This window comes from Phallusia mammillata, chromosome 3 (genome assembly GCF_965637545.1).
Source record: "Phallusia mammillata chromosome 3, kaPhaMamm4.hap1.1, whole genome shotgun sequence".
Taxonomy (NCBI): domain Eukaryota; kingdom Metazoa; phylum Chordata; class Ascidiacea; order Phlebobranchia; family Ascidiidae; genus Phallusia; species Phallusia mammillata.
The window spans coordinates 15,426,203-15,439,525 of NC_137254.1; the positions used below are offsets into that span (position 1 = coordinate 15,426,203).

General features: G+C 38.2%; 2 protein-coding genes and 1 long non-coding RNA gene across 3 annotated transcripts; 1 reads left to right on the forward strand and 2 right to left on the reverse strand.

Annotated features, from left to right (window-relative positions):
• Nucleotides 1-425: 425 nt before the first annotated feature.
• On the reverse strand, nucleotides 426-2,117 carry LOC145220442 (uncharacterized). The gene is made up of 2 exons (XR_013858183.1): nucleotides 1,281-2,117; nucleotides 426-677 (listed from the first exon to the last, which is right to left on the reverse strand). It is a non-coding gene; the product is annotated as an uncharacterized LOC145220442 (long non-coding RNA).
• A 4,424-nt stretch (nucleotides 2,118-6,541) lies between these two features.
• LOC145219663 (uncharacterized) lies at nucleotides 6,542-8,366 on the forward strand (the record flags this gene model as incomplete). Its single annotated transcript, XM_080086996.1, has 9 exons — nucleotides 6,542-6,595; nucleotides 6,697-6,827; nucleotides 6,894-6,995; nucleotides 7,058-7,164; nucleotides 7,222-7,363; nucleotides 7,461-7,643; nucleotides 7,703-7,745; nucleotides 7,831-8,244; nucleotides 8,337-8,366. Coding segments are annotated over 9 exons (1,206 nt in total), but the record flags the coding sequence as incomplete, so codon positions are not given.
• Nucleotides 8,367-8,979: 613 nt separating this feature from the next.
• Nucleotides 8,980-9,540, reverse strand: LOC145220397 (zinc finger protein dpff-1-like). The gene is made up of 3 exons (XM_080087643.1): nucleotides 9,430-9,540; nucleotides 9,303-9,370; nucleotides 8,980-9,219 (listed from the first exon to the last, which is right to left on the reverse strand). The coding sequence occupies exons 1-3, from the start codon at nucleotides 9,489-9,491 to the stop codon at nucleotides 9,077-9,079; spliced, it is 273 nt and encodes a 90-aa protein (XP_079943769.1). The 5' UTR covers nucleotides 9,492-9,540; the 3' UTR covers nucleotides 8,980-9,076.
• Nucleotides 9,541-13,323: the final 3,783 nt, after the last annotated feature.

The following is a 13,323-nucleotide window of genomic DNA, read 5'->3' on the forward strand; positions in this document are numbered from 1 at the left end:
TAAAGAAAGTAATAGCTTGGTTATTGAGATACAAGCTGTTCCTACTGCAACGGATTGGGAGAGCAGTCGGTGGGTTTCCTGTGACTACGCTATCGAGTGAAGAGTTACAACTTGCGAAAGTATGAGCAGCGAATTTATTTCTCAGCTGTTGTTGTCCCTCTTGAACAGTGTGGAACGTTTAGGAAACAAGACTGTCCGCGTGTTTTGATGAAACTGAAGCCTGTGCTTTACAATGCGTTCTTCGCTGCGAGGTCGCATACGAAAACCTAAAGTTGCGTATGATACAAAGGATCCTGTAATTTTTCCCTGTGGTTCCTAGGTGACAGAACTTATTCTACAATGGCATCACGAGTCCATTGGCCGTTCAGGCACTGGACACACCCTTGCAGCAATTCGTGGCAAATACTGGATTGTGAATATCGGCGTTGTTGTACGTCGCGTGCTAAACAAATGTGTCGTCTGCAGAAAAAGGGCAGCGACACCGGCAACGCAGATGATGTCGGATTTACCTGAGCATCGCCTACAAACTGATGAACCACCGTTTACAAACTTCGGTGTGGATTATTTTGGTCCGTTTAATGTGAAGCAGTGTCAAGAAATACGGTTGCCTTTTAACGTGCTTGTCTTTTTCCGCGCTCCACATAGAAGTCGCGTACGACCTTTCAACCGATTCATATCTAAACAACATCAAACGTTTGTCGGTGCTGAAAAGATACTACGTATAGGGTTTTAATGAAGTAATATTTAAGTGTGTTTTAATCAGAAATTCAGAATAAGTATTGAAACAAACTTCTGTCCGACAATTTACCTGGATTTGACAACATTTGTAAAAGAAGTGTCATTCTCAAATTAAACTGGGCTTGGGAGTTTCATACAAACAACAACGGTGACACAAAGTCAACCGTTTTAACTATGTTTTTGTAGTCCTAATCAATCCAATGTAGCTCAAATAAATATTTCTCATCAGCAGACCTGAGATCTTAACGTCATACTTGCTAGGCGCCACTACACCCACCCAATATGGTCTTCCCAAGATACACAAGTAGACCTATTTTATCGTCGAATGGAAGTTTTAACCATGCCTGTGCAACACAGCTAGCAGCGTTCTTTTCAACATGAACTACACTAACATCAAAGACACGTTTACTTTCACCATCTTACTGAAAGGCAAGTATCATTTTACGACAAAATAATGTCAACATTTGATGTTCGGGACATTTTACCGGGTGAAACAAAAGGCGTCTGAAAAAACTGTTACATTGAGCTGGTACAACCATCACCTTTTAATTCAATGGGCAGTAGTTATAAGCAGATCGACGCCATTGCGATTGGTTCACCCGTTGCACCTCTCCTGTCGACACCGCTTTAAAATCTATTACGACGAAAAACAAACCCGGGATGACCTATTTTTGGTTTTTCCCTGTAAAACTGCTCTCCACGAGTTTTATAAAAACATAAACTCGGTACATCCCAACATCACCTTCAGCAAATAAGAAGAGCAAAGCGGCACTATCCACTTTCTCGACGTCCCGGTGAAAAAAAAACCCCAAAGGAATTAAAACCTCCACCTACCGGAAGTCAACCAACACCGGCCTTTACACCAAATGGGAAAGTTTTATTCCTCGCCGTTATAGTCTCCTAAACAGGGTGTACGGAATCAATAATTCATACGTAATAACGGATCAAGAATTGCGAATGGATATCCCCACAACATTGTGGACGGGTGTATCAAAGGGTTCCTGAATAAAAGATTCCAATGGAAGGTTTGTGGTTGCTTCCATTTCTCGGCCCAGTACCGTACAACATTGCGCGTTAACTGGAGCATTTTGTTCGTCGAACTAGGGCCAACATCCGCTTACGCCTTATCCATGAAACGAACAAACTTTCACGTGCTTTTCCCATAAAAGAGCGCCAAGAACACATCAATAGCATGACCCGGAGCTCAACATTGACACGGTTTCCATGCACCTGCGTCGTTCAACACATGTCCCATTTCTCCGGTCCTTATCTTTTTGTCAACGCCGCCGTTCTTCACATACCGTGTTCCACAGCTCGGCTGACAACCTGCATTGATGATGACAACAGAGATTGTTGAAACGTATGCATGATGTATTTTATTACACCAGTTCTTTGGCAGTAATGTTTATGATTAAATTACTTTTCAAGTCCGTGTATAGTGTTCCGAAAACGAGACTACAGTATTTTAGATGCAAGCGAAAGAAGGCCATGTTGCATTGTTGACTGAGGGATTTGTAGATTTGGTCAGACCTATCATGCAAATACGTCGATCACTTACGACATCTTCATTTTTCAAAACTAGCGAATTCCAACATTACTTGACATTTCATTCCTTGTGGTGCATATGTTTGTTTTGCCTGAAGTACCTGCATGTTCACCGTCTGCCTCCACTATTACGAACTCCCTGTCTGCAGGAATATTTTGTTGTGGAATTAGAAAAGGAGACCCGTCATGACTTATCCAGCAATTTTCCACACATTGTTGGTCTTGAGCTTGAGTTGATCTAAACGAGCAACCATATAAATTTTTTCATCCACTGGAAACACTCCTATGGCAAAAAATCAATTTTCTTCACTCAAACAAAGTCTGCAGGCCAAAGGTTCACCGGCACCTGTTTGTTAAGTACCTCTTCGAAATATAGCATTTCAAAGGTGCAAAACATCCAACGGTTGTACGACATCTGTACAGAGGGCCGGCAACTTTAAAATAGAAATTTTGTTTTTTATTGCTGATTGAATAGTCTGCAAGGACATATGGGACAGGTGGCCAGCGAGGTCTGATGGGGGCAGTCATTTCCACAAATTGTATCAACCAATCGTAAATCACATCAACATTATCCATTCGGACTCGCTCACACCATCAAGTGTGAACAGAGTTTTGTCTCTCAAGGTGCTGTGAAGATGTGCCTTAAACAATAATAATGGCACAACTCACAGCTAACACGTGGTACTCTTTTCATAAAACATTTCATAAAAACCATACATTACAAATGGACCCGATGTCACATTTTTTCTTGCAATCTGCAGCATTCCTACTGGTTTTAGAGTGAGACATGCTAGTATCCAATCAAAGCCAGGTTTTGAGTCAGAAACTGGTGTGTTGATTTCATTTGTAACCACGAATTCCTGCACTTCTGCAAGTGTTGGTCCAAATCCTATCTCTGCCATTTTTCTTAGGCACTTGGCAAGAAACGTCCTATGTAAATCCGTTGTATAGTCGTTTTGCTGTTGCAGCCTGTTTTCGGTAGATCTACTAACACAGGAATTCGCAACACGGCGATCTGGGAATTTGGGATAGTTGGCGCTAAGGAGCATTTCCAAGATTAGTTACGTACAAGAATTTTGCATGTGTAATATTTTTTTGGTAAAACAATTGTTTATTGTACTTGACAGAGAGAAGAGAAACAAAGGTTGTGATGTTGTTTGTAGTGTCGTGTTTGTCATTGCAAGGATATTACAATGGAGTTCCTAGCACAGGAATTTAAACCATACCCATGAGGCCTCTCATTTGTGGATGTTGGCATTTTTGTTAACCCAGATGCCTCGCCAGTAGCCCTATGAAACTGGATGTATTAGAACCACACCTATTGAGCAGTTTTTCAACCGCCCTAGGCCTATTGGTTAACCACACCGTTGAGCTTTCAATATTTGCCTTTCCTTAACAGTTAAAACAAACTCAGGCGTTCAACTGAAATGCTTACACGTTTAGATTTACACTAACATCCAAGCAATTAAAACGGAATTACTATTTTTGGCTTATTGTAACGCAACTAAAAATTAAATGAATTGCATTTCTGTCTATTACTTGCACAACTGTAGATTGTGTAGCATTTAAGTGCAAATAAACCCTTTGTCTTAGATAGAATTAACTTTAATTGTGTCAAGACAGTTGGTGAATACCTTGTTTCACACACATAATCCATTGAATGCAGTTACCAGAGATGCGGTAAAACATACCTAGGCGATTTGAAAATGCGGAAGCAGGCTGCACAAGGTTTTTACCTGCATCAAACCGTTTTGCATACATCCGAATGTGAACACCACAACTTGACAAATCGTTCTGTCCGGAAGTTCTGTGACAATTAACACACAACACCCTTTTAGGGACTGGCACGATTGTGTCTTCAAAATGTAAAGACAAACATCTAATGAACTGAATTTCAAAATTCTGAAACGAAGAAGCATCTGTAAAACGTGCCGAGACGGATGAATTCTTTAATAAACAAAAATACACCTCACAATATCAAACTTTACACAAAACATTTCAATAGCTTCTTCAGTGGGCCCTTCAATTTCATAATGTACATTAGGAAGTGTGAGCCATTCAAGCAGTCTTCGCCAACTGTGTTCCGCAGGTAAGTTTTTGGTCGAGGAAGAGTTGGAAAAGACCGTTCAGTCGATGCTGTACTGACGGGTATCGTCGATAATATCTGGTTTTGTAATTAATGAAGCTTAGCAATTATGGATACGTTTAAGCGTAAACAAATACCTACAAACGAACTCGGAGATTTGGTAAAAAACTAGGTTGCCGTTTTCCATTGCCGAAAGACTTTTATTTGGTCTTTTTAGTTTTGCAAGTGTCACATTTCCATGTCAGCCAATACGATGGGATAGAATAAAACTCCACCAATTCCTGCAACTCCTTTTTCGGCTCGGCGTTTAAATAACCCTAAAACTGAAACAATTATGTCGCCGAAAATAAAAAAAGCGTCAACCTACTTCATATTATATATGGAATCGTATGGCGACTAATGACTGCAGCTTTTTTAAACCGACTTCCAAACCTACTTTTAAGTTGTTCACAAACATGGGGATAATAAGGTTTATAAATTGATTCACATTAGTATAGGCCTCCACGTCAGGAGGCTGCACATTAGTTTTTCTGTCCATCCAAAGATTATTAAAAACATGAGTGGAACCTCTGACGTAACAATGGACTTTTAGGGCTTTTCCTTCGTCCTGCGTCACGGTTCAGTGCATATAAGTTTGTTCAGCATTTTGTTGTAGTTCGCTTGTGTTCTTGCGCTATTTTTGGTTAAAAATGTAAACGGTTAAGCGTATAGCGCGCAAAACGATACGAAATTGTCATCACATGTTTCCATCTCTGATGCAGAAGAAACAAACTTTAAAAAGATTGTTCACGGTGGTATGATTATACCTCGTACTGAAACAGGTTTTGTGCGACAAGGAAGAGCAATTGTTTGTAAATATAAAGCAAATTGGGTCAGAGCCTATTTGTCAGGTTCATAAAGTTTTCACCGATGTATTTTAGAATTCCGACCAAAAACAAGAAGCATTTTTTATTTATTTTCAATGGAAACCTAAACTATGGTTTAGCTACAAATCACTGAAAGCAACAAAGGTAAGTGTATTTTTGACCATTTTATTTGAACTTTCATTGCCTGCCAGGCAATCTGATGAGCTCTAACAGAGCGAATAAGTTCTAAAACTTTCTATTTTTAGGTAATAATTTAATCATAAAATATGTCTAAGCTTTGCTGTCTGCCACAATGCGACAACCGGACACCACAATTCACTTCATTTCATGTTCCAAACAAAAAATATACAAATTCATCCCAGTTCCAATGGGCTGATAGCCTTGAAAAAATAATTCTTGGGTATAGAAGCGATCAACACATCAAGGAGCTATACAAAAAAGACAGCGTCAGAATTTGTGAAATCCACTTCAAACCAGCGGACATTGTTACAAGTTGGTATTTGCTTTTTTACCCAGTTTCAACTTATTGGTAATTTTAGTACCAAAGTTGAGTTTAAAAAAAAAATTGCTTTATTTAATAGAAGCCAGCCGCAAACAGCTGAAGATTGCAAGCCTTCCAACACAAAATATGCCCCAGAAAAGTTTTAAAAATGAAAAAAGTGTCAGGCAACCACCATCCGAAAGAAAATTGACTCCTCAGTTTTTAGTCTTCAAAGATGACCATGATCAGTCCAAATATTTTGTTGCTGTTAATTCCGAATTTTCAGTAAATGCCAGTTATTATGGATGGGGAGGTAAAGCCAGTCACATCGAAAAGTTTTGTGTCAGGAGTGTAACCATGAGCCAACTTCTTGAAAGTATATCAGCATCAAATATTTGTCAAGGAAGCACAGGATTAGGTTCCGTCCCACATTACACCACCAAACAGGGAGACCCACTGAGTACGAACTTGATGCCCTGTGTGAAAATTATAGCAAACCGGTGAGGTTTAATATTCCCTTTTGTGTAAAACATTAAAACTTGCATTGTTTAAAATGTATTTTCCTGCAGTTCATCAGCTTGCTCCATTTTTATTACTGGTTCAACGCAGTGTTCCAACTGTTCATCCTTAGATATGAACGATAACCGTAACAATAACAGAAGACAGAAGTATCTGAAAAACACAAAAAACACAACATTACAAAAAGTGCAATTAGGACATTGTTTGAAAGAAAGAGTACAGGGCACATTAAGAGTAAAAACCAAGAGGTAACAATTTTTGAAAACAAGTTGATAGTTTACCACAGGTAGTTAACTATTTTATAGAATTTCTGAACTAGAAGAAGATGTAAAGGCTTTTTTGCAACAAGACAAGGATTGTGTTGGTGTAGAGTAGACAATGACATGTCTAATGATTTTCAAATGATAGTAGAAAGTGGTATGACATTTTTTAATGATGTCACAGCTGACCAAACATTTTAGGCATTTTATACACATTTTGTAGCAACTCAAGCAGGTGAGGTTGATGATTTCCACAAAATCTTTTGGGAGGAACAAATCAAACTGAACAAGAAAAATGCAAGTGGTGAAAGATATCACCCAGAAATTATAAAGTGGGAATATTTGTAACATATGGGCATTTATTTATTTATTACCACTTAACAAAGCTTTGTAATCAGGTTTTGTTTGAGTTTGGCAAGTAAAAGCAAAGCTGCATACAATGAACTTCGCAGCAGTGGTATTCTTCGCTTGCCAAGTGCCAGGACTTTAAATGACTACAGGTTAATAGGCAACATGACATAAGCACATAGAAAATATAAGTTGCTATCCAATATTGCTACAGACATGTTTATCGAACTTCACCCGGAATACAACAACATGTTATTAATGATCTTGAAGAAAAATGTCAGTTACTCCTACCACACCAACGCTTTTTAACAGTTTCTAAAGGTATTTATTCTGAAATCTCTAAATTTTTTGGAACTATTGTTTATCTTTGTATCTTAGTGAAAGAATCAATTGTGTACGATGCAAATTCAGATTCCATGATTGGATTTGTAGATTTAGGTTCTTGTCGCGGTCAAAACCAAGTTGCTGCAACCCATGCATTGCAGTTTTATGCCCGATCAATCCTATTCAATTTTTCCAGGCCTGATTGCTGATGGTGCATCGTGCAACAGAAAAATGTTTGCCAACTTAAATAATCTAAATCTGGAAATTCCTTACAAATGTTGCAATTTGTACAGCCAAGATGTTCCACTTTTTCTTATTTGTGATCCACCACATCTTTTGAAAACAACATGTAATAATATCAGGTCCAGCTCTGCAACTGGAACCAAAATGTTAAAGTTTAAAGACCACTTCATTCTGTGGGAGCACTTTCAAAAAGTGCCATATCTATTCAAGTCCAATGAATTGCGCTCATGCAAGTAAGGAGAGGCACACTTTTCTTCCAAAAGTTTTGCTAAAATGAGGGTGTGTTATGCAGCACAGATGTCAGCAAGTGCTTGGTTTGCTGCATTGATGAACAGGTGGTTCGATTTGATGAACACATGATTAAATTATGGATACAATTCGGATCTAAAACCTTTCAACAAAAATAATGACCCCGCCTAGATTGGCTGCTTAACACTTTCTTGTCAAGTTTATGAGTGGAGGACCAATGCCGAGAGCAATAATTTAAGGGAGCAATCCATGAAATTTTTGTCATGGCAAACCTACACAGGGTTGGTTGCTACAACAAAAGGAATGGTGGAAATGGTGCCGTATCTTTTGCAGGCGAGTCCAGAAGGAAGCTATGTTCTGACAAAAAGAATCAACCAGGATCCACTTGAAGCTTACTTTGGTGCAATGAGGCAAATTGGGCGACGTTCAGAAATGCCAGATTTAAATCAATACTCTCAGTTTGAAAACATTAAATCGGTTAAAGGATCTAATGTGAAGCGATGCATTGACTGGAAGGATGGTCCTGTTTTACACAATCCTTCGGAAAAAAGAAAAAAATCCAAGCTCCTCAGCAGATCACCTTTGGTAAACCATAACAATAGTCAGTTGTTTACCATGTCAGAACCGTTACACATTAAAAAAAATCTAACCTGTATTAAAAAATACAAATTATTCAGGTAACATGGATGGTGAAATTATTCAGGTGACTACATTGCTGCTTGTTTGGAAACATTGTAAATATCAAAAAAGATCATATTATCAATAGTGCTCTAGAAAAAATAAAATTAGCAACATATTTTTCATAAACATACATACAATGGAAATGTAAAAGATAAAATCTTAAAAAAAAACATAATTTTTTTTTTTTCGCAAACTAACATTTTGATCAAAATTTAAGTGTAGTGTGAAATTTAACTTCTTAACTTTTTGATAGCAACGGATTTTTATGTATTGTCGACAAATTTTCACAACAATCTCATAAAGAACAGAATTGTCAAGTAAAGTGGGAAACAGTTGTTTCAACATATCCACATCAATTGACATTCAACAAGACATCTTCAAAACCACTATGTTTGCGAAAGTTATATTCCAAATACAACAACATGTCTGTTAATTTTTTATTTGGAACAACTAGTTGACCATACTTGTCATTGTTTTTTTGCCAAAATTGAAGAAAAATCCCCTTTCAAACTTTGCAAAATAAACTGTATGCTAGTAGAAAGTGTTTTTTTAGAAAGTCTTTTCAAAATATAACCACCTATATATTCAACAATATGCTTATCATCTTTAGACAAGTCAACTGATGATGACAAATCATAATTTTTTGGGGTTGATGACATATAACAATCAAACATTTTTTTTACAGTATGAAAGTGCACAATTTTAAACAGGGATGGTATCAAATGTAGACCATCTTTTAAAACAGACAATCTCCTGAAGGGTGTAAATTAAATACTTTTAGAAAATATAACATAGCACTGCCAGACAACTCTTCCTCTTTTCCTCCAATTTGAGACCACCAAGATTGTATTTTTGCCTCATTCACTTCACTTTTTGAATCTGGGTGTAAACAAATTTACATAAAATATCCACCATGGTCTATTATTACACCTATAAATGTATAACAAGCCTGTCAAACCTACCATGAACTGCTTTCTTGTGCAAAATCAAACCACTAATTGTCTTGTACGTTCGATTGCACGCATCACATCTAAAAAAGAATTTTTTCATTGTTTTCGTCAAGGTTAAGCAATTGCAAAACAAACTTACTGATAACTTTTTTGTTCTTTGTCTTCTTCGTCTAACAAAATTTCGACCCATGTTTCAGTCATTTTATAGCGATATTTTTCTAGTTCTTACTGATTTTCAGAAAAACAAGAAAAGCATGCCAACGCATTGTGTTTAAAAACTATATCTACCCCGAGAAGACCAATTATCGCGCTTATTATTAACTTGTAGTCTGCTATCTTACTAATACAAAATCAGCGAAAAACGTGCAAAACTTCTATGCACTGAAGCGGAACGTCGTACGAAACTAAAATCAGCTTAACAATGCAAATAGTCACATGACTTGCCGAAGTTTCATCATGTTTTATAATCTCTTTGGTCCATCGGTATGTTTATGGCAATTCCATTTGTGGCACAAATCTGACGTATTTCTTCAAAAATTGTTTTGCAGCTATTCACAGGCAAGAATATTTTTCTTCGAACATAGACATGGTATCGTTTGCCATTTCTACACAAGAAACCAAGTCAAACGAAACCGAATGAAGACTTCTGGAAAGGATAACAGTATGGACACCAAGATCATTAAATAATATTTAAAATTCAAGGTTCTTATGCGGAACTTGAACTGCACTGTTTTGTCTTCAATAACACGATCGCCGCTGTTCTCCATCTCATTAAAGCGTGCAGAATAGGCGAGGCGATTATCGCCTCGTGCTTTTCCACCCATCGCGATTCACATAACCGCTTCAGCTGTTAAAGTTCGCTAGTTGTAAATATTGCTTCGATATCTTCTTTACCAGGTTTCTGCTAATGTTTGGGTAGAGCCAAATCACATCTGTTGCGACAATGTACAATTCGTCACCATTTAACATTTCTTTATTAACTGGACAAGTTTTCCTAGGTCAAGCAAGTATTGTCGGCTATCCTCACAGTATTCGTCCACAATTGTGTTACCTGCTGAATTGACCATCGGAACAGGAATTTCATCAATGTTGCTTGCAAGTAATCGATCTGGAGTGAGTTTGTGTGTCTTAAAGAGGATAGACGTACGCAAGGCTTTTGTTGCCAAAATGCTTGACAGCAGGGCAATAAGTTTTTTTTTAATCAAATCGCGTCGAAGAGAAGTTCCTCCGTAATTTTTCCGAGATGAAACAAAACTTTTCAGGTGCCGTAGAATTTGTGTTCAAAGTTTGGAATTGTTTCAGTACTTGCGCGAGAATCACGTCATAGTCAGAATAGTACGACTATAGTTTTTCCAAATGACGATTTCTCGGTTCGGTACTGCTTTTCGGAGACTTATGACACTCTTGCTCAGACTTAAGTTGGGATGACAGGTTTATCTATAAGAATGTTTTTCTGCACAAGTGTTTTTTTAACCACTCGGTCTTGGGGTTTTAATGCCTTTTACTTCGAAGACAGCACTGCTTAGGCGCGTTTAAACCACATTTTTGTTACAAGACTTGATTGGTGTGTCGGTTTTGGCGACGTTACTTGCCAAACTCCATACACGCACAGTCTGCGCTTCACCATCTGTAAAGTGGTTTAGGTTTTAGCTCAAAAGTTCCGGCTTTTACAGAAACTGACGATGTCAGATCTACTTTTTGCAAAGAAACTTCGGTGCATCATTAATGTTCAAGGCACGTGGCTGGTAGTACCTGCCTTTTGCTGGTTTACCTTACTCATGAGCTAGATTGTATACATTACGTGCGACGACTCCTAACCAGACGAAAGAATTAAAAAACATACCGTTATGTTCGGTATCAATGACTTTAAATTTTGGTATTATGTTGAACAATTTAGTGAAATGAGTTGATTTTGAAACTCATCAAGAACTCATTACCACAGCCAAACCTAAAGTAGTAATCAAAATAAACACGTGAGATGACTGATGCGTTTTTTTATGTCTTCACAGTAGGTTGACCTATGATACATGAAGTTCTAAAACTGCCGGTAGTTATTATCTCTGAAAACAGAAGTGTTACAATTTAGACATATACAGACAACATTTGCAACCAACCGCCAAATAAAATTCTGTAACATTGACAGGTTTATTTATATGCTGCATGCAGGCCTGCGTACCGCTTTTTCTGTCATACATGTAATTTTGTGTTAAACATTCGACAAATTGCCCTTTTGTTTATAACATCCAGTCTCTCGACTGTGTAAGACTGCTGTTCCTCGCATGTCGTAAAGTACCTTGTAGGTTTTGTGGTGTTTTCTTTTCACAATTTTTAGAGTGTTTTGGCCATTTTGCAATCGTTTAAGTTTTTGCGAGTTGTGTTGATAAGGTTTGTTGATCTGATTTTTTTGGTAAAAAAAATATGTAACCACATGTGTTGGTCACTTTCAACGAGTCGTCCTTAGTTTTGACGATCGTGTTGTCGTAGTTTGAAACTGTGCCATCAAAAAACACATACGTAATGTAATGGCCATGTTGGACTTCTTTTCCGAGGTGAAAAACAATTAAAGACCATTGTAGAAAACAAATCCAAATGCACGCTGTGGCAAAGCAAAAAAACACAGCAGTTTTTAGCGAAAGCACCAGTTGCTTTGGTGATTATCCCTATCACATACTCGCACTTCTTTATAATGTCGTCAGTGGTATCCCCTTTTTCTCTTTTCGGGTGCCCGTGTTAGGTGTTGCAGCCTCCTCTGACCAATGCACTTAGATAAATCTCCTCCGCATTGGTTGGTGATCGCCAAGGCTAGCTAATTTTATGATGTAGTCAAGGCGCAAGTCGCCTTATTGTCTTGGCGATCTCCATGCGTAACAGCTGGAGTGAAAGATGAACTTCACCGCGGCACTCTGGGCGGTATTGTCAAAAAGGTCCTCTCCGCATCGTCAATCTTAAAGACCTTGTGGCATGGTTGAAGCATATTCCATTGGGAAGAGGAATTGACCCAAGGGGGTTTTCTCCACAGCGCCGTGCAAGCAAAAGTGAGGCGCATATTTGATGCCGTCCTGCTCTGTGTTCCTTACCTATCACGCAGCGCGGCAAGCTTCGTCCATCTTTTAATCCTCGCATTTTGTTGCTTTTTGACGGTTCCAAAGGACACAGTGTTCTAGGCGCGTTTGGCAGGTAATTTTGGACAAGCAAAATCTCTACTTTAAGAGAGCTTCCTTAAATGTGTTTATAGATGGTTTGGAATCGAATTGTTTCGCCACGCTTACCCATCTTGTTTGATTGCCAGCAGCGTTTTTCTCTTTTTGTACTTTTTCGTTCATCTGAGGGGGAATCTCCTGGCATTTTTAAACATATAACCGACTTAGGCTGCCAGAGTACAAACTGGAAATTAGAATAAATTGAAAGTTGGTAGGCGCAGTATTTAAAAAAACGGGAAACGCGAGAGAACACTGAATCGAAAAATCAACTGAAATCAGGAGCATGTTGATACGTTTTACTTAACGTTTCAATTGAACTGGGTTCTCTTGAAGGATTTTCGAGCTCTTCACCGCATACACACCTAGCAAGTCTTTGCTGATTACTTAATGCTATCCCCGAATTTTCGAAACAAATTTTGCTCTATTTTCTGGAGATGCACTAATAAACTGAGTAATTCGTTTGGCAGCAACATTTTTCCACCATTTTATCCTTGTAATCAGTAATGCTCATTTCTGTTACTTAATTATTTCGGAAGGCCTGCTAAATCCTTATACACCAAGTCTGCTTTCTTAAAACCTTGCAATAACGGCTCACCACTGAAGCCAATTAATCCCGCACACTGGTTTAGCTAGCGGGCGCGGACTTAGATTTTAAAACAATGTGAAAACACAACGTCATGCCGGGCACGTGGCAACCGCTGTAGTCGATCACCCCTAGGGGAAGGGCAAAATTCTTACCCTCCAATAACATAATTTTTATTTGCAATCTTTTCCCATCTGTCCATCCGTGCCTAATAATTTTCAACAGTTGACAAGCAGACATCACACCCTCC